Source organism: Arachis stenosperma, chromosome 3 (assembly GCF_014773155.1).
Source record: "Arachis stenosperma cultivar V10309 chromosome 3, arast.V10309.gnm1.PFL2, whole genome shotgun sequence".
NCBI lineage: Eukaryota > Viridiplantae > Streptophyta > Magnoliopsida > Fabales > Fabaceae > Arachis > Arachis stenosperma.
Genome location: NC_080379.1, coordinates 38,424,361 through 38,445,770, shown reverse-complemented (window position 1 = coordinate 38,445,770; position 21,410 = coordinate 38,424,361). Strand labels below are relative to the sequence as shown.

Genomic DNA, 21,410 nt, shown 5'->3' with positions numbered 1-21,410 from the left:
TTCTTTAAATGACCCTATCCCTAGGAGGACACCTGAAGGTGACCCGTAATGGCTCATCCGGCGGCTCCTCCAATTTTTTTTTTAGTTTTTTTCCTTTTTTTTTTACGTCGTGCTGACCCTCGTTCTTTAAATGACCCTATCCCGAGGAGGACTACTGAAGGCGAGCCGTAATGGCCTCATCTCGGAAGGCTCCTCGTTTTTTTTTTTTTTCGTTTTTTTTTTTTTTTTTTTCCACGTGCTGATCCTCGTTCTTTAAATGACCCTATCTCGAGGAGGACCTGAAGGCGAGCCGTAATGGCTCATCTGGCAGGCTCCCCTTTTTTCGATTTTTTTTCTGGTTTTTTTTTTTTTTACGTCGTGCTGACCTCGTTCTTTAAATGACCCTATCCCGAGGAGGAACCTGAAGGCGAGCCGTAATGGCCTCATCTCGGAAGGCTCTCGATTTTTTTTCGTTTTTTTTTCCCCATTTTTTTTTTCGTCGTGCTGACCCTCGTTCTTTAAATGACCCTATCCCGAGGAGGACACCTGAAGGCGAGCCGTAATGGCCTCATCTCTGGCAGCTCCTCCGATTTTTTTTTTTTTTCGTTTTTTTTTTTTTTACGTCGTGCTGACCCTTGTTCTTTAAATGACCCTATCCGAGGAGGACACCTGAAGGCGAGCCGTAATGGCCTCATCTCTGGCAGGCTCCTCCGATTTTTTTTTTCGTTTTTCCCTTTTTTTTTACGTCGTGCTGACCCTCGTTCTTAAATGACACTATCCGAGGAGGACACTGAAGGTGAGCCGTAATGGCCTCATCTGGAAGACTCCTCCGATTTTTTTCGTTTTTTTTTCCGTGTTTTTTTTTTTTTTTTTTTTACGTCGTGCTGACCTCGTTCTTTAAATGACCCTATCTCGAGGAGGACACCTGAAGGAGCCGTAATGGCCTCATCTCGGCAGGCTCCCGATTTTTTTTCGTTTTTTCCGGTTTTTTTTTTACGTCTTGCTGACCCTCGTTCTTTAAATGACCCTATCCCGAGGAGGACACCTGAAGGCGAGCCGTAATGGCCTCATCTCTGGCAGGCTCCTCCGATTTTTTTTTCGTTTTTTTCCCGTTTTTTTTTTTTACGTCGTGCTTACCCTCGTTCTTTAAATGACCCTATCCCGAGGAGGACACCTGAAGGCGAGCCATAATGGCCTCATCTCTGGCAGCTCCTCGATTTTTTTCGTTTTTTTTCCGTGTTTTTTTTTTTTTTTTTCGTCGTGCTGACCCTCGTTCTTTAAATGACCCTATCCGAGGAGGACACCTGAAGGCGAGCCGTAATGGCCTATCTCGGCAGCTCCTCCGATTTTTTTTTGTTTATTCCCGTTTTTTTTTTTGTCGTGTGCTGACCCTTCTTTAAATGACCCTATCCGAGGAGGACACCTAAAGGTGAGCCGTAATGGCCTCATCTGGAAGCCTCCGATTTTTTCGTTTTTTTTTCCCGTTTTTTTTTTTTTTTTTTTTTACGTCGTGCTGACCCTCGTTCTTTAAATGACCCTATCCCGAGGAGGACACCTGAAGGCGAGCCGTAATGGCCTCATCTCTGGCAGGCTCCTCCGATTTTTTTCGATTTTTTTTCCGGTTTTTTTTTTTACGTCGTGCTGACCCTCGTTCTTTAAATGACCCTATCCCGAGGAGGACACCTGAAGGCGAGCCGTATGGCCTCTCTGGCAGGATCCTCCGATTTTTTTTTGTTTTTTTTCATTTTTTTTTACGTCATGCTGACCCTCTCGTTCTTAAATGACCCTATCCCGAGGAGGACACCTGAAGGCGAGCCGTAATGGCCTCATCTCTGGCAGCTCCTCCGATTTTTTTTTCGTTTTTTTTCCGTTTTTTTTTTTTAGTCGTGTGACCTCGTTTTTAATGACCCTATCCCGAGAGGACACCTGAAGGCGAGCCGTAATGGCCCCATCTCTGGCAGGCTCCTCCGATTTTTTTTCTTTTTTTTCCCATTTTTTTTTTACGTCGTGCTGACCCTCGTTCTTTAAATGACCCTATCCGAGGAGGACACCTGAAGGAGAGCCGTAATGGCCTCATCTCTGGCAGGCTCCTCCGATTTTTTTTTTTTCGTCGTGCTGACCCTCGTTCTTTAAATGACCTATCCCGAGGAGGACACCTGAAGGCGAGCCGTAATGGCCTCATCTCTGGCACCTCCGATTTTTTTTCATTTTTTTCCGTTTTTTTTTTTTTTTTTTTACGTCGTGCTGACCTCGTTCTTTAAACGACGCTATCCTAGGAGGACACCTTGAAGGCGAGCCGTAATGGCCTCATCCGGCAGGATCCTCCAATTTTTTTTCGTTTTTTTCCCGTTTTTTTTTTACGTCGTGCTTACCCTCGTTCTTTAAATGACTATCCGAGGAGGACACTTGAAGGTGAGCCGTAATGGCCTCATCCGGCACCTCCAATTTTTTTTCGTTTTTTTCCTGGTTTTGTTTTTTTTTTTTTTTTACGTCGTGCTGACCCTCGTTCTTTAAATGACCCTATCGAGGAGGATACCTGAAGGCGACCGTAATGGCCTCATCTCTGGCAGGCTCCTCACTTTTTTTCGTTTTTTTTTTTTTTTTTTACGTCGTGCTTACCCTTGTTCTTTAAATGACCCTATCCCGAGGAGGACACCTGAAGGCGAGCCGTAATGGCCCCATCTCTGGCAGCTCCTCCGATTTTTTTTCGTTTTTTTTTCCGTGTTTTTTTTTTTTTTTTTTACGTCGTGCTGACCCTCGTTCTTTAAATGACCTATCCCGAGGAGGACACCTGAAGGCGAGCCGTAATGGCCTCATCTCGGAGCTCCGATTTTTTTTTTTCCGTTTTTTTTTTTCGTCGTGCTGACCCTCTTCTTTAAATGACACTATCCCGAGGAGGACACCTGAAGGGAGCCGTAATGGCCTCATCTCCGGAAGGCCTCCTCGATTTTTTCGTTTTTTTTCCCGGTGTTTTTTTTTTTTTTTTTTTTTTTACGTCGTGCTGACCCTCGTTATTTAAATGACCCTATCTCGAGGAGGACACCTGAAGGCGAGCCGTAATGGCCTCATCTCCAGCAGGCTCCTCCCATTTTTTTCGATTTTTTTCCGATTTTTTTTACGTCGTGCTGACCCTCGTTCTTTAAATGACCCTATCCCGAGGAGGACACCTGAAGGCGAGCCTTAATGGCCTCATATGGCAGGATCCTCCAATATTTTTTTTTGTTTTTTTTCACGTTTTTTTTTTTACGTCATGCTGACCTCGTTCTTAAATGACCCTATACCAAGGAGGACACCTGAAGGCGAGCTGTAATGGCCTCATCTCTGGCAGGCTCCTCCGATTTTTTTTTCGTTTTTTTTTCCGTGTTTTTTTTTTTTTTACGTCGTGCTGACCCTCGTTCTTTAAATGACCCTATCCCGAGGAGGACACCTGAAGGCGAGCCGTAATGGCCTCATCTCGGCAGGCTCCCGATTTTGTTTTTTCATTTTTTTCCGATTTTTTTTTTCGTCGTGCTGACCCTCGTTCTTTAAATGACACTATCCCGAGGAGGACACCTGAAGGTGAGCCATAATGGCCTCATCTCCGGAAATCACCTCCAATTTTTTTTTTTTTTCCTGATGTTTTTTTTCTTTTTTTTTTTACGTCGTGCTGACCCTCGTTCTTTAAATGACCCTATCTCGAGGAGGACACTTGAAGGCGAGCCCTAATGGCCTCATCTCTGGCAGGATCCTCCATTTTTTTTTCATTTTTTCCCCGTTTTTTTTTACGTCGTGCTTACCCTCGTTCTTTAAATGACCCTATCCCGAGGAGGACACCTGAAGGTGAGCCGTAATGGCCTCATCTCCGGAAAACACCTCCAATTTTTTTTCGTTTTTTTTCCTGATGTTTTTTTTTTTTTTTTTTTTTACGTCGTGCTGACCCTCGTTCTTTAAATGACCCTATCTCGAGGAGGATACCTGAAGGCGAACCGTAATGGCCTCATCTCTGGCAGGCTCCTCCGATTTTTTTCGATTTTTTTCCCGGTTTTTTTTTTACGTCGTGCTTACCCTCGTTCTTTAAATGACCCTATCCCGAGGAGGACACCTGAAGGCGAGCCGTAATGGCCTCATCTCTGGCAGCTCCTCCGATTTTTTTTTCGTTTTTTTCCGGTGTTTTTTTTTTTTTTTTACGTCGTGCTGACCCTCGTTCTTTAAATGACCCTATCCCGAGGAGGACACCTGAAGGCGAGCCGTAATGGCCTCATCTCTGGCAGCTCCTCCGATTTTTTTTTCGTTTTTTCCCGTTTTTTTTTTCGTCGTGCTGACCCTCTTTCTTTAAATGACACTATCCCGAGGAGGACACCTAAAGGCGAGCCGTAATGGCCTCATCTCTGGCAGGCTCCTCCGATTTTTTTTTTTTTTTCCTGGTGTTTTTTTTTTTTTTTTTTTTTTTTTTTTTTTACGTCGTGCTGACCCTCGTTATTAAATGACCCTATCGAAGAGGACACCTGAAGGCGAGCCGTAATGGCCTCATCTCCAGCAGGCTCCCATTTTTTTCGATTTTTTTCCCGATTTTTTTTTTAGGTCGTGCTGACCCTCGTTCTTTAAATGACCCTATCCCGAGGAAGACACCTGAAGGCGAGCCTTAATGGCCTCATATCCGGCAGGATCCTCCAATTTTTTTTTGTTTTTTTCCCCGTTTTTTTTTTTACGTCATGCTGACTCTCGTTCTTTAAATGACCCTATCCCGAGGAGGACACCTGAAGGCGAGCCGTAATGGCCTCATCTCGGCAAGCTCCTCCGATTTTTTTTTCGTTTTTTTTCCCTGTTTTTTTTTTTTTTACGTCGTGCTGACCCTCGTTCTTTAAATGACCCTATCCCGAGGAGGACACCTGAAGGCGAGCCGTAATGGCCTCATCTCTGGCAGGCTCCTCCGATTTTTTTTTTTCATTTTTTCCGATTTTTTTTTTACGTCGTGCTGACCCTCGTTCTTTAAATGACCCTATCCCGAGGAGGACACCTCAAGGCGAGCCGTAATGGCCTCATCTCCGGCAGGCTCCTCCGATTTTTTTTTTTTTCGTTTTTCCCCTTTTCTTTCGTCGTGCTGACCCTCGTTCTTTAAATGACACTATCCCGAGGAGGACACCTGAAGGTGAGCCGTAATGGCCTCATCTCCAGAAAACACATCCGATTTTTTTTTGTTTTTTTTCCTGATGTATTTTTTTCTTTTTTTTTTTTTTACATCGTGCTGACCTTCGTTCTTTAAATGACCCTATCTCGAGGAGGACACCTGAAGGCGAACCGTAATGGCCTCATCTCTGGCAGGCTACTCCCATTTTTTTCGATTTTTTTCTCGGTTTTTTTTTTTACGTCGTGCTTACCCTCGTTCTTTAAATGACCCTATCCCGAGGTGGACACCTGAACGCGAGCCATAATAGCCTCATCTCTGGCAGGCTCCTCCGATTTTTTTTTTTCGTTTTTTTTTTCCGATGTTTTTTTTTTTTACGTCATGTTGACCCTCGTTCTTTAAATGACCCTATCCCTAGGAGGACACCTGAAGGCGAGCCGTAATGGCCTCATCTCCGGAAGGCTCCTCCGATTTTTTTTCGTTTTTTTCCTGGTGTTTTTTTTTTTTTTTTTTTTTACGTCGTGCTGACCCTCGTTCTTTAAATAACCCTATCTCGAAGAGGACACCTGAAGGCGAGCCGTAATGGCCTCATCTCCGGCAGGATCCTCCAATTTTTTTTTTGTTTTTTATCCACGTTTTTTTTTTTACGTCATGCTGACTCTCGTTCTTTAAATGACACTATCGCAAGGAGGACACCTGAAGGCGAGCCGTAATGGCCTCATCTCCGGCAAGCTCCTCCGATCTTTTTTTCGTTTTTTTTTTTCACTTTTTTTTTTTTTTACGTCGTGCTGACCCTCGTTCTTTAAATGACCCTATCCCGAGGAGGACACCTGAAGGCGAGCCGTAATGGCCTCATCTCTGGCAGGCTCCTCCGATTTTTTTTTCGTTTTTTTCCCGGTTTTTTTTTTACGTCGTGCTGACCCTCGTTCTTTAAATGACCCTATCCCGAGGAGGACACCTGAAGGCAAGCCGTAATGGCCTCATCTCCGGCAGGCTCCTCCTTTTTTTTCGTTTTTTTTCAGATTTTTTTTTTACGTCGTGTTGACCCTCGTTCTTTAAATAACCCTATCCCAAGGAGGACACCTGAAGGCGAGCTGTAATGGCCTCATCTCCGGCAGGCTCCTCCCATTTTTTTCGTTTTTTTTTTCCCGATTTTTTTTTACGTCGTGCTGACCCTTGTTCTTTAAATGACCCTATCCCGAGGAGGACACCTGAAGGCGAGCCGTAATGTCCTCATCTCCAGCAAGCTCCTCCGATTTTTTTTTCTCGTTTTTTCCCGTTTTTTCCCGATTTTTTTTTACGTCGTGCTGACCCTTGTTCTTTAAATGACCCTATCCCGAGGAGGACACCTGAAGGCGAGCCGTAATGTCCTCATCTCCGGCAAGCTCCTCCGATTTTTTCTCGTTTTTTTTCCTGGTTTTTTTTTTACGTCGTGCTGACCTTCGTTCTTTAAATGACACTATCCCGAGGAGGACACCTTAAGGCGAGCCGTAATGGCCTCATCTACGGAAGGCTCCTCCGATTTTTTTCTCGTTTTTTTTCCCGATGTTTTTTTTCTTTTTTTTTTTTTTTTACGTCGTGCTGACCCTCTTTCTTTAAATGGCCCTATATCGAGGAGGACACCTGAAGGCGAGCCGTAATGGCCTCATCTCCGGCAGGCTCCTCTCATTTTTTTCGATTTTTTTCCCAATTTTTTTTTTCGTCGTGCTGACCCTCGTTCTTTAAATGACACTATCCCGAGGAGGACACCTGAAGGTGAGCCGTAATGGCCTCATCTCTGGAAAACACCTCCGATTTTTTTTGTTTTTTTTCCTGATGTTTTTTTTTTTTTTTTTTTTACGTCGTGCTGACCCTCGTTCTTTAAATGACCCTATCTCGAGGAGGACACCTGAAGGCGAACCGTAATGGCCTCATCTCTGGCAGGCTCCTCCCATTTTTTTCGATTTTTTTCTCGATTTTTTTTTTTTTTACGTCGTGCTTACCCACGTTCTTTAAATGACCCTATACCAAGGAGGACACTTGAAGGCGAGTCGTAATGGCCTCATCTCCGGCAGGATCCTCCAATTTTTTTTTCATTTTTTTCCCTTTTTTTTTACGTCGTGCTGACCCTCGTTCTTTAAATGACTCTATCCCTAGGAGGACACCTGAAGGCGAGCCGTAATGGCCTCATCTCCGGAAGGCTCCTCCGATTTTTTTTCGTTTTTTTTTCCTGATGTTTTTTTTTTTTTTTTTTTTTTTTTTACGTCGTGCTGACCCTCGTTCTTTAAATGACCCTATCTCGAAGAGGACACCTGAAGGCGAGCCGTAATGGCCTCATCTCCGGCAGGCTCCTCCCATTTTTTTCGATTTTTTTCCCGATTTTTTTTTTACGTCGTGCTGACCATCGTTCTTTAAATGACCCTATCCCGAGCAAGACACCTGAAGGCGAGCCTTAATGGCCTCATATCTGGCAGGATCCTCCAATTTTGATTATTGTTTTTTTTCCACGTTTTTTTTTTTTTACGTCATGCTGACTCTCGTTCTTTAAATGACCCTATCCCAAGGAGGACACCTGAAGGCGAGCCGAAATGGCCTCATCTCCGGCAAGCTCCTCCAATTTTTTTTTTCGTTTTTTTTCCACGTTTTTTTTTTCTTTTTACGTCGTGCTGACCCTCGTTCTTTAATTGACCCTATCCCGAGGAGGACACCTGAAGGCGAGTCGTAATGGCCTCATCTCCGGCAGGCTCCTCCGATTTTGTTTTTTTCGTTTTTTTTCCGATTTTTTTTTTACGTCGTGCTGACCCTCGTTCTCTAAATGACCCTATCCCGAGGAAGACACCTGAAGGAGAGCCGTAATGGCCTCATCTCCGGCAGGCTCCTCCGATTTTTTTTTTTTCGTCGTGCTGACCCTCGTTCTTTAAATGACACTATCCCGAGGAGGACACCTGAAGGTGAGCCATAATGGCCTCATCTCCGGAAAACACCTCCAATTTTTTTTCATTTTTTTTCCTGATGTTTTTTTTTTCTTTTTTTTTTTTTTTTACGTCGTGCTGGCTCTCGTTCTTTAAATGACCCTATCTCGAGGAGGACACTTGAAGGCGAGCCGTAATGGCCTCATCTCCGGCAGGATCCTCCAATTTTTTTTCGTTTTTTTCCCCGTTTTTTTTTTACGTCGTGCTTACCCTCGTTCTTTAAATGACACTATCCCGAGGAGGACACCTGAAGGTGAGCCGTAATGGCCTCATCTCCGGAAAACACCTCCGATTTTTTTTCGTTTTTTTTCCTGATGTTTTTTTTTCTTTTTTTTTTTTTTTACGTCGTGCTGACCCTCGTTCTTTAAATGACCCTATCTCGAGGAGGATACCTGAAGGCGAACCGTAACGGCCTCATCTCTGGCAGGCTCCTCACATTTTTTTCGATTTTTTTCTCGGTTTTTTTTTTACGTCGTGCTTACCCTCGTTCTTTAAATGACCTTATCCTGAGGTGGACACATGAAGGCGAGCCATAATAGCCTCATCTCTGGCAGGCTCCTCCGATTTTTTTTTTCGTTTTTTTTTCCGATGTTTTTTTTCTTTTTTTTTACGTCATGCTGAGCCTCGTTCTTTAAATGACCATATCCCTAGGAGGACACCTGAAGGCGAGCCGTAATGGCCCCATCTCCGGCAAGCTCCTCCGATTTTTTTTTTCGTTTATTCCCCGTTTTTTTTTTTTTGTCGTGCTGACCCTCTTTCTTTAAATGACACTATCCCGAGGAGGACACCTAAAGGTGAGCCGTAATGGCCTCATCTCCGGAAGGCTCCTCCGATTTTTTTTCGTTTTTTTTTCCTGATGTTTTTTTTCTTTTTTCTTTTTTTTTTTTTTACGTCATGCTGACCCTCGTTATTTAAATCACCCTATCTCGAAGAGGACACCTGAAGGCGAGCCGTAATGGCCTCATCTCCAGCAGGCTCCTCCCATTTTTTTCGATTTTTTTCCCGATTTTTTTTTTACGTCGTGCTGACCCTCGTTCTTTAAATGACCCTATCCCGAGGAAGACACCTGAAGGCGAGCCTTAATGGCCTCATATCCGGCAGGATCCTCCAATATTTTTTTTTGTTTTTTTTCCACGTTTTTTTTTTACGTCATGCTGACTCTCGTTCTTTAAATGACCCTATCCCAAGGAGGACACCTGAAGGCGAGCTGTAATGGCCTCATCTCCGGCAAGCTCCTCCGATATTTTTTTCGTTTTTTTTTCCATGTTTTTTTTCTTTTTACGTCGTGCTGACCCTCGTTCTTTAAATGACCCTATCCCGAGGAGGACACCTGAAGGCGAGCCGTAATGGCCTCATCTCCGGCAGGCTCCTCCGATTTTGTTTTTTCATTTTTTTCCGATTTTTTTTACGTCGTGCTGACCCTCGTTCTTTAAATGACCCTATCCGAGGAGGACACCTGAAGGCGAGCCGTAATGGCCTCATCTCCGGCAGGCTCCTCCGATTTTTTTTTTTTTCGTTTTTCCCCTTTTCTTTCGTCGTGCTGACCCTCGTTCTTTAAATGACACTATCCCGAGGAGGACACCTGAAGGTGAGCCGTAATGGCCTCATCTCCAGAAAACACCTCCGATTTTTTTTCGTTTTTTTTCCTGATGTATTTTTTCTTTTTTTTTTTTACGTCGTGCTGACCTTCGTTCTTTAAATGACCCTATCTCGAGGAGGACACCTGAAGGCGAACCGTAATGGCCTCATCTCTGGCAGGCTACTCCCATTTTTTTCGATTTTTTTCTCGGTTTTTTTTTTACGTCGTGCTTACCCTCGTTCTTTAAATGACCCTATCCCGAGGAGGACACTTGAAGGCGAGCCGTAATGGCCTCATCTCCGGCAGGATCCTCCAATTTTTTTTTTCCCCGTTTTTTTTTTTTTTACGTCGTGCTTACCCTCGTTCTTTAAATGACCATATCCCGAGGTGGACACCTGAACGCGGGCCATAATGGCCTCATCTCTGGCAGGCTCCTCCGATTTTTTTTTCGTTTTTTTTCCCGGTGTTTTTTTTTTTTTTTACGTCGTGCTGACCCTCGTTCTTTAAATGACCCTATCCCGAGGAGGACACCTGAAGGCGAGCCGTAATGGCCTCATCTCTGGCAGGCTCCTCCGATTTTTTTTCGTTTTTTTTCCCGGTGTTTTTTTTTTTTTTTTTTTTTTTTACGTCGTGCTGACCCTCGTTCTTTAAATGACCCTATCTCGAGGAGGACACCTGAAGGCGAGCCGTAATGGCCTCATCTCTGGCAGGATCCTCCAATTTTTTTTTTTGTTTTTTATCCACGTTTTTTTTTTTTACGTCATGCTGACTCTCGTTCTTTAAATGACACTATCCCAAGGAGGACACCTGAAGGCGAGCCGTAATGGCCTCATCTCCGGCAAGCTCCTCCGATCTTTTTTTCGTTTTTTTTTTCACTTTTTTTTTTTTTTACGTCGTGCTGACCCTCGTTCTTTAAATGACCCTATCCCGAGGAGGACACCTGAAGGCGAGCCGTAATGGCCTCATCTCCGGCAGGCTCCTCCGATTTTTTTTTTTCGTTTTTTTCCCGATTTTTTTTTACGTCGTGCTGACCCTCGTTCTTTAAATGACCCTATCCCGAGGAGGACACCTGAAGGCGAGCCGTAATGGCCTCATCTCCGGCAGGCTCCTCCTTTTTTTTCGTTTTTTTTTTCAGATTTTTTTTTAGGTCGTGTTGACCCTCGTTCTTTAAATAACCCTATCCCAAGGAGGACACCTGAAGGCGAGCTGTAATGGCCTCATCTCCGGCAGGCTCCTCCCATTTTTTTCGTTTTTTTTCCCGATTTTTTTTACGTCGTGCTGACCCTTGTTCTTTAAATGACCCTATCCCGAGGAGGACACCTGAAGGCGAGCCGTAATGTCCTCATCTCCAGCAAGCTCCTCCGATTTTTTTTTCTCGTTTTTTTCCCGTTTTTTCCTGATTTTTTTTTACGTCGTGCTGACCCTTGTTCTTTAAATGACCCTATCCCGAGGAGGACACCTGAAGGCGAGCCGTAATGTCCTCATCTCCGGCAAGCTCCTCCGATTTTTTTCTCGTTTTTTTCCTGGTTTTTTTTTTACGTCGTGCTGACCTTCGTTCTTTAAATGACACTATCCCGAGGAGGACACCTGAAGGCGAGCCGTAATGGCCTCATCTACGGAAGGCTCCTCCGATTTTTTTTCCGTTTTCTTCCCGATGTTTTTTTTTTTTTTTTTTTTTTTACGTCGTGCTGACCCTCTTTCTTTAAAAGGCCCTATATCGAGGAAGACACCTGAAGGCGAGCCGTAATGGCCTCATCTCCGGCAGGCTCCTCTCATTTTTTTCGATTTTTTTCCCGATTTTTTTTTTCGTCGTGCTGACCCTCGTTCTTTAAATGACACTATCCCGAGGAGGACACCTGAAGGTGAGCCGTAATGGCCTCATCTCTGGAAAAGACCTCCGATTTTTTTTCGTTTTTTTTCCTGATGTTTTTTTTTCTTTTTTTTTTTTTTTACGTCGTGCTGACCCTCGTTCTTTAAATGACCCTATCTCGAGGAGGACACCTGAAGGCGAACCGTAATGGCCTCATCTCTGGCAGGCTCCTCCCATTTTTTTCGATTTTTTTCTCGATTTTTTTTTTTACGTCGTGCTTACCCACGTTCTTTAAATGACCCTATACCAAGGAGGACACTTGAAGGCGAGCCGTAATGGCCTCATCTCCGGCAGGATCCTCCAATTTTTTTTTTCGTTTTTTTTCCCGTTTTTTTTACGTCGTGCTGACCCTCGTTCTTTAAATGACCCTATCCCTAGGAGGACACCTGAAGGCGAGCCGTAATGGCCTCATCTCCGGAAGGCTGCTCCGATTTTTTTTTCGTTTTTTTTTTCCTGATGTTTTTTTTTTCTTTTTTATTTTTTTTTTACGTCGTGCTCACCCTCGTTCTTTAAATGACCCTATCTCGAAGAGGACACCTGAAGGCGAGCCGTAATGGCCTCATCTCCGGCAGGCTCCTCCCATTTTTTCGATTTTTTTCCCGATTTTTTTTTACGTCGTGCTGACCCTCGTTCTTTAAATGACCCTATCCCGAGGAGGACACCTAAAGTCGAGCCGAAATGGCCTCATCTCCGGCAGGCTCCTCCGATTTTTTTCGTTTTTTTTTCCCGATTTTTTTTTATGTCGTGCTGACCCTCGTTCTTTAAATCACACTATCCCGATGAGGACACCTGAAGGCGAGCCGTAATGGCCTCATCTACGGAAGGCTCCTCCGATTTTTTTTCGTGTTTTTTCCCGATGTTTTTTTTCGTTTTTTTTTTTTTTACGTCGTGCTGACCCTCTTTCTTTAAATGGCCCTATATCGAGGAGGACATCTGAAGGCGAGCCGTAATGGCCTCATCTCCGGCAGGCTCCTCCCATTTTTTTAGATTTTTTCCCGATTTTTTATTAACGTCGTGCTGACCCTCGTTCTTTAAATAACCCTATCCCGAGGAGGACACCTGAAGGCGAGCCGTAACGGCCTCATCTCCGGCAGGCTCCACCTTTTTTTTCGTTTTTTTTTTCAGATTTTTTTTTTTTACGTCGTGTTGACCCTCGTTCTTTAAATAACACTATCCCGAGGAGGACACCTGATGGCGAGCCGTAATGGCCTCATCTCCGGCAGGCTCCTCCCATTTTTTTAGATTTTTCCCCTTTTTTTTTTTTACATCGTGCTGACCCTTATTCTTTAAATGACCCTATCTCGAGGAGGACACCTGAAGGCGAGCCGTAATGGCCTCATCTCCGGCAGGCTCCTCCGATTTTGTTTTTTTCGTTTTTCTTTCATTTTTTTTTACGTCGTGCTGACCCTCGTTCTTTAAATGACCCTATCCCGAGGAGTAAACCTGAAGGCGAGTCATAATGGCCTCATCTCCGGCAGGCTCCTCCCATTTTTTTTCGTCTTTTTTTTTCGGTGGTTTTTTTTTTACGTCGTGCTGACCCTCGTTCTTTAAATGACCCTATCCCGAGGAGGACACCTGAAGGCGAGCCGAAATGGCCTCATCTCCGGCAGGCTCCTCTGATTTTTTTCAGGTTTTTTTTCCGATTTTTTTTTATACGTCGTGCTAACCCTCGTTCTTTAAATGACCCTATCCCGAGGAGGACACCTAAAGTCGAGCCGAAATGGCCTCATCTCCGGCAGGCTCCTCTGATTTTTTTCGGTTTTTTTCCCTTTTTTTTCAGGTTTCTTTTTTTTACGTCGTGGTGACACCCGTTCTTTAAATGACCCTATCCCATGGAGGACACCTGAAGGCGAGCCGAAATGGCCTCATCACCAGCAAACTCCTCCGATTTTTTTTTCCTAATTTTTTTCAGGTTTTTTTTTTATACGTCGTGTTGACCCTCGTTTTTTAAATGACCCTATCCCGAGGAGGACACCTGAAGGCGAGCCAAAATAGCCTCTTCTACGGCAAGCTCATTATCATTACAATATACCAAATATCATCTCAACAGCAACAAATCCAACATAACCCATTAAAATTTAGTAATTCTGAACAATAAGTCATCAAATAATTCCCAATCTACATAATCAATCAATATCACCAATCAACAATTCCAAATCACAATCTCAACCATTCCAATCACAATTTCAGCCACAATTCAATATTCACATAATCAACCAATTAATCACAGCTATTAAATCTACTTGCAGTTATTCAATAAACCTTGTAGGCATTCTTAAATTAAAATCGTTTTGAACCCCCTACCTCAATGTCGCAATCGCATACTTTAACGTAACAAATACCTTCTCTTTTAGTGTCAGGGCAGCAGTGGTAACTCTCACACAACCAGAACGGCAACAATACCAGCCTTCGCAACTTTGACCATGGTTGCAGTAAAATAGAGGATTTAAATTGAGTAGGAATCAAAAGCAATTTTCAGCCCTAGGGATTCAAGATAAAGCAAGGACTAAAATAGAATTAAAATCAGAACATGGCTACCATAGCAGTAACAAAACAAAACAAGTAAATGGATCAATCCTAAGGAAAAGATCAGACCAATACCCAGATAACAAAATCATAATCAGCAATGGCTTCAACCGTCCTATGGCAGCACCAATGACAACAGAAAACGGCCTCCTCTCCTTTCCAATTCGTGATTCCAGTGGCAGCAATGATCTTGAACCCAACAAACAACAACGGCATTGGCGTTTTCTCAGATTCCAAAACCCATAAGCAGAAACAAAACTGGCGGGCCTTCCTCCTCCAGCGGCGGCTTGGCGAGACGCGGCAGCAGCAGAGTGCAACAACGGCGGTGCTGCAGCTCAGTAACGGCGATGCGGTGGCAGCTCGCGAGGATGGTGACGGCAACCCGCGGCGCTGACGGCGACAAGGCTGGTCGTGGGCTTCTCTTCGTGTGTCTCTCTCTCTTCGCGATTCTGTCCCATCGACGACGGCTTGTGAACGGATCGGCAGTAACGCAAGCTTGTGGGTCCATGGACGGGACGGCGCCGTGAAGCAGCTCGACGGCAAGCTCCAGGGCGGCGACGGTGACGGCAGACAGCATCTCTTCTCTCTTGGATGCAAGCTCTCTCCTCTCCACCCTTCACGCTTGACAGCGACGGTGACGGCGGTGAGGCCCCAGCCAGCGCCGTCTCCCTTCTCTTCCCTCTTTCTCCCTGTTTCCCCCTTTCTTCAATTTGTATGCATTTGTTATGAAGGAGGGTGAGGCTGCGGCTGTTAGGGTTAGGAACTGGGGAAATTAGGGTTCTGAGTTAATTTTGGGAATTAGGGTTAGAAATTAAAATTTTATAAAAGAATATGGATAGATATGAATAGATATTTTGATAAAATTAAAGGGTAGAATAATTTTAAAACCAAATATACTCTCTTAAAAATATTTAAAAACATTATTTATCAATATATTGCTAAGTTGAATTAATTATTTCTAATTTAAATTAAAAAAAATGCATATTAATCACATTTTTATAAAATGTAGTTTAAACTGAATATTTAATGATTCAAATTAAATGATATAACTTTTTATTATTTTTCTATTACCAAAACTTTAATTTTAATCTACAAAATATCTAATTATAATAAAAATTGTACATAAATATTAACTTACTTAAATTTAAAATATTTATAAAAATCAATTTAATCATTCCTAATAAGTTAATCTCTAAGAGCTCAAACTAATAAAATAAACCATAATTTATCCATAATAGAAATTTCTTAAATTAAGTTATATATTGCTTCCATTACTAAATCTTAATTTCAAATTATATGAAATAACAATTATAAAATTACACAAGAGTATTAATTAACATAACATCAAATATTAATAAAACTAATTTAATTACCCTTAATTAATTAATTTATAAGATAAGATATCAAATTAATAAAATAAATCATAACTTTTTCATGATAAAAGCTACTTAAATTAAATCATACAATCCTTCCTTATTTTTCAATTACTAAAATTATACAAAATATTCCAATATAATAAAATTACTTAAGAATATTAATTGATTCAAAATAAAATTATCTCCAAATCTATTTAGTTATTTCTAATAAAATAATTTCTAAAATTATAAAGTTTTAAACTTAATAAAATAAAATCACAATTTATTTATAATTATATTTTCAAAAATGCGGAATGTTACATTCTATCCAACTTACAAAAATTTTCGCCCTCAAAAATTGATATAAGTAGAAGAAAAGATTTATATTCACATCCCTTTTTGAATATTTTAAATGTTCCAAGAAAATCATATCACATAAACATAGAAGAAAATATATTAGATGATGCAAAAATTGATAAAAGTAATTTGATACAAACTAAATTTCAAAATCTAAAATTAAATAGGCACAATGTTCGTTTAGAACTCTTAATAAAGCATGATCACTTCCTATTATTGCCTCAAAACTCCACAACTCCTTATAACTTCATAGATTGACCATATTCACTTTCCGTACGCACAAATCGTGTCCCTAAGAACTAGCGCATATAAGGAATACAAAACATGAGAAGAGAAAGACAGACGGCACGAAAGGTTTATGCAAGAAATTGGAATACTCAAGTTCACAGTTGGACAAAGATGATATTTCGCAAGGATTTGAAGGAATACGTGAGATTACCGAACAACTATATATATATGCAACAAAATGTAGCATAATGCGGGTTAATTCAAAGATTAAGAAGAAATTTTGAATCAAACAGTTTCAATATGAACATCATTAGGAAAAATAGTACAACAATTTGGAACAACTTCAATTTAAAATAGAGGGAATTAATTTATCTTTTTCAAAAAAAAATATTTAAATCCAACATTTTCCAAAAGTACTAAACTAAGTATAAATAATATATTACTGGCAGAAGACCCGTGCCATGCACGGTTGGAAGATCTCTATTTACTAAATTCTTTTATTTGATTATGTTTATAAAAAATATTATTGTTATTTTATTAAAAAATACGGGTAATATATATTGACTTAAAAAAAATAAACAATATCTTAATTATATTATTTTTAACAAAAAACACTATAAAATTTGACACTTACCAAAATATTATCGTTTGAATAATTTTCTTAAAAGAGGCATGACTTAAAGTTAATAATGCAGTTGACTTGAAGCAGACTTTTATTGTAAATAGAAACTAAAATATTAGTAACGCATTTTAGTTATGTATCTAGATTATTTTCATATGTCATATGTTCTCCTGTAAAATTAAAAAAATACCTGTCTTTAAATAATTTAACATTAATTTGTATTTTTTACTATCTTTTTGAATTGACAACTTTTAAGAAAAATTTTAACTAAATTTATAAACAAATAAATACATTTATTGTAATATAAAAATAAAAGTAACTATGTAGTTTTTTTTTAACTAATTAACTATTAAGATTATTTTTTTATAGGCATACCAATTAAAAATTTGAATTATCATTTTTTTGGTATAATTATGCCAAAATAATATTTAACATATACCTAATCATGTGTTTCAAAAATTAATTAATTCAATTTAAAAAACTACAAAATATTAAATAAACATAAAAAATGAAAAATATAGTCGTCGTAATTAACAAATAATTTTATAAGTTTATAATCATTAGTTTGTGGCATAAATTGAAATATAATAATAAAGCAAGCATAAAATAAACATGAAGTGTATCCGTATTGCCTTCCTAAGAATATCTTAGAAAATCAAATTTAATTTTACTAATATGGTCTAAGAAAATTAAAATATCAATAATACCCCTATCACAAAATTGATATATAATCTATATATTTAGATTAGGAATTCAATCTTGAACTGAGAACAAAAGTGGAACATATAAAAAATAAAGCCAAAATCTCTAAACTCAAGCAAAATAAACATTTCATAAATCAAACATTTTCCACAGAACCAAATGAAAGATGCATAGTATAAGAAGAAAATGAAACGAAAAGCTCTCTTGAGACAGATAACAATACAATGAAGATGCTTGGTATAAAGAAATCATTCACATAGAATTAGGTATAATTAAATAAAGAAATAAAGAAGACGAAAAAAAAAAAACTCCAAATAATACACCAAGACTGAGAACAAAGAACAAAAAGACATTTGAGATCTTGGAATGGAAAGAATATAAAATTAAAAAATTTAGAAACTCGTTATGTAATTGGAGATATTTTAGTATTTTCAGCTCCACAAATAACCTCGAAAAAACAAATGAAAAATCAAAACGAACAAAATAAAATTTCAGTAATTTTAACTCAATTGCAATAACATCCCTAGCTTAAAGGCATTCATGGTATGTATTTTGGTTAGGAATTGTCTTTAATTTGAAAGCATGTCATGTGACTAAATAAGTACTACACAATTCGAACAACTAAATGGCATGTGATAAACACATAACAGAATTTATTTATTCGAACAACTAAATAATGTACCTTACCTTCTCCCCATAAATTTCATCTTTTGCCTATTTGGTAATGGCATGTGATAAATACGTAACATAACTTATATTAGCACACTCAGTAAGAATACCATGTACCGTTTTATGGTGTTTAATGAGTACAAATGAGTACATCGAGTACATTGACATAATTACAATACAAAGTAGTAACATGAATTGATCCCTTATGCAATGCTAAATATCTATCAACCAATTATATAAATCAACATTCTAAATCCTAGTAACAACATATGATGACATATAAAAAGAAAGGTTTCAATCTGGTACCCTTTGTGTGACAACAAAAGGAAATTAGAAAAACAAACTTAATATCCAACAATTCTTAATATAAACCTACTATTTTTCTCATTCAGTAAACTTCTTTTGTTTTCTTCACAGCAGGAATAGATACATTCTCTAAATCAAAGAAAATATTTAAATGGCATACTTTCAGCATAATAATCACAAAAAAAAAGAGAAAAACCAAGACCTCCTAAAAAGTGAGAAAGTATTTTAAACAGATTCCAAATAAAAATCGTGATGCACGCCTATATATAAATAATAAGGCACAGAGGTGAAAAATAAAATGAAAAATAACAAAAAACAGAGTAATATGAATGAAGAGTCATACCCAGCACTGGCACCGCCGCCACTGCAAAACCAGAGCGGACCATCAAAAGCAAATCGTCATCCATCACGCCTATCACTCATAACACGTCAGAATAGAGGGAAACAAAATATACATTGATAAAATAAGTATCCAAGAAGATAAAAACCAAAAGATTAGAGAAACAACAGAATAAAATAAAGGAACCCAGCGGTTGAAATTACACCATACAGATTTTTAAAGAATTTTCCACTGTTTTAAAACAATAGTATTTCGAAATTGAATGCATAAAAAGGCATAATTCAACAGTTAGATATAGAGAGATAAATAGCTCCAATCTGAAGCAAATGGTGAAAAAAAATGACAGAACAGCAACACTTATTAATTATTTAGTTCAACACCCAAGAAAACAGAAGGGAAAAAATATTCAGACAAGGAAAAAAGAAATAAATAAAAGAGAGAAACAAATAACCATAAGTTTCTTACTAATTTTATTTCATAAGAGAGGTAAACAAAATATGTATTTAGAAAGTAAATAATCAAGAAGATAAAATACCATAAAATCAGAAAACCAGAAAAAAAAAAACAATAAACCAGTGAATACAATTGCACCCTATAAATACATTAACTTATTTTTACACACATATAAACTTTCACATATCATAAAAAGGTAAAATTTATAAACCCACACAAAAGAAAACAAAAGAATAATTCATATAAAAAATAAACAAGTAGTGGTCTTACTTAACTTACCCAAAAGTATTTTATCTCTGAACCCAAAAACTGCTGCACAATTGAAGAAGCAAAAAAAAAGGCAACAAGACCAAATTTGCCTCTCAACTCCTGTGTCCAAATATTTTTTTTTTTTCGCGCGGGGGGGGGGGGGGGGGGGGGGGGGGGGATGAAATAAAATGTTAATGATACCTGCAAACTCAACATGGACCTCACAAGAGCACCAAATAGTTTTATAAGAAACAAACCAGCTCCTTTCAATGAGATAAAAATTAGAATAAAGAAATGAAGGAAATAGGTAAGGAAGGGTTACTTTGCGACTTTTTGAAGGCTGGTGTAGGCTTCGAGCACATTGGATTACGTGATTCACAGGATTTTGGATCTCTCTGAAACACAAAATAGAGAAAATCCATCATAAAAAGGGAAGGAATATCATAGCAACTTGCAACAATCCAGGCGAAAATCAAGACACAATTTTTCACACTTCAACCAGGGAAGCAAAAACAGATCGAAATAACACGAAAGAAAAATGAATATTTTTATCTTAAATTAATAATTAATCTTAAATAATTAGAGAGTTATCTTTATCTAACCAAAGTAATTAAGTACCAAAAATTAGCTAATTACCATGCAATCAAATTAAATATCAATGAAACCCGTTAAACCTTAAAACCCAATGATAAAACAGCACAAGCAATACTAAATTAGTGTTTTGCATCATCCTAATTAAGACACTTGTTTCCTTTTTACTCTAGGAAGATTAGATGCAAATAAAAATGACAAAAATATGGCCCCATAAAAAGAGATAGTTAAGAATGAAGGCAAAATATATCAAACTTACACTGGGGACAAGAACAGGAAGGCAGAAATTATGTTTCCTAAGCAAGACAAAAGAAAGTAATTAAGATCAATGATGATATAGTAGATACAATTGAAGTAACTAATTAATTAGAGTATGTGAGAGACCTAAGATGCCGACAACAGTTCAAGTGATTTCTCCTGAGCATGCATATTAATTAAAAGTTTTCAATATACAAACTCTAAAATCACAATGAAACCATCTCATGAAAGCATCATATGATTAAGCCGCAAACAAAAAGTAAACTGCTCCATGTTCATCTAGTTCTTATCAATTCTTTTAAATTATGGAATATAAATTTTTCAGGTTTATTGAATGATAGAAAAATCTCAGCAATTGAGATTTTAATCAAAAGAAAATGCATTAGACTTAAAAGAATGTTAAAATCTAGTAAAGGCTTTGGTGAGAATTGCATACACCTTACTCAAATCACTACCAACCCATCAAATATAAAGTCTAAAAAAATTCATAAAAACATAAGCATTTTTGTCCAATTAATAGATACTGAGAAACAAATATTAATATTCTACGGTAGATGCAATTCCTTTAAAGAGTAATAAGATAAGTTTCAAGAAACCAATTTACAAATATAGTAGACTTTTTTCTCAATAAAATTTACTTGAACGAAGTCATAACATATAAACATATTAAGACAAAAGAATTATTTTATAGAAGATCATACTAACTGTCTGATTTACTTAATTCCATTGGCAACAATGAAAGAGTCTATAGTTTTCCCAAATCTATGAAAAGTTACCACTCCCCAATGTACTTCCTTTGCCTACTTCACCACCTCAATGATCTCTGTAACAATTCCAACTTGGTTGATCTACATTACAATGGGGTATATAAAATGTATGAGCTTTAGAAGTGAATATTACGATATGTACTTTGGTCACCATAGCAATTATCACTATTATAAGACTGGAACTGCATGTATCTCAAGTCTTTATATAGACTTGATAAAAATCAGGTCAATGGAAAATAAAGAAAAGAAAAAAAACAACAAAGGTCAATCTGTTGAGCTTTGTTTTCTTTCTTAATTTCATGTTCTAATCTCCTTTTAATATATATTTTTTTAAGTCACAAACTTACAGCAGAATCAGAAATTGCATCAAAGATTATATGTAAATTTAACAAAACAGTAAGTTCATACTTGCGCTTCTATGTCGTGATTTTTAATGGCAATGGAAGAACAAAAAGAAAAAGCAGCAAAAAATCAATTAAAAAATGAACTTATCAACAGAGGTAG

General features: G+C 38.8%; 1 protein-coding gene across 15 annotated transcripts in view; it reads right to left on the bottom strand.

The window, feature by feature from the left end:
• The window catches only part of LOC130968168 (uncharacterized), a 35,623-nt gene that overhangs the window by 9,838 nt on the left and 4,375 nt on the right, over nucleotides 1-21,410 (bottom strand). For 4 of the 15 annotated variants that reach the window (XR_009081535.1, XR_009081536.1, XR_009081533.1 and 1 more), the window contains 5 exons: nucleotides 20,916-20,987; nucleotides 20,141-20,177; nucleotides 19,613-19,685; nucleotides 19,321-19,410; nucleotides 15,680-18,660 (listed from right to left, as the gene is read on the bottom strand). Coding sequence is in view for 5 of the 15 variants with exons in the window: in XM_057893280.1 (XP_057749263.1) it covers nucleotides 14,345-14,772; nucleotides 18,592-18,660; nucleotides 19,321-19,410; nucleotides 19,613-19,685; nucleotides 20,141-20,177 (697 nt within the window). In the remaining 10 variants the exon portion in view is untranslated. Of the gene's footprint in view, nucleotides 1-7,932; nucleotides 9,101-12,145; nucleotides 14,773-15,679; nucleotides 18,661-19,320; nucleotides 19,411-19,470; nucleotides 19,686-20,140; nucleotides 20,178-20,844; nucleotides 20,988-21,410 lie in introns of those variants that run through there. The other 11 variants (XR_009081537.1, XR_009081540.1, XM_057893283.1 and 8 more) reach the window with 8 other exon arrangements.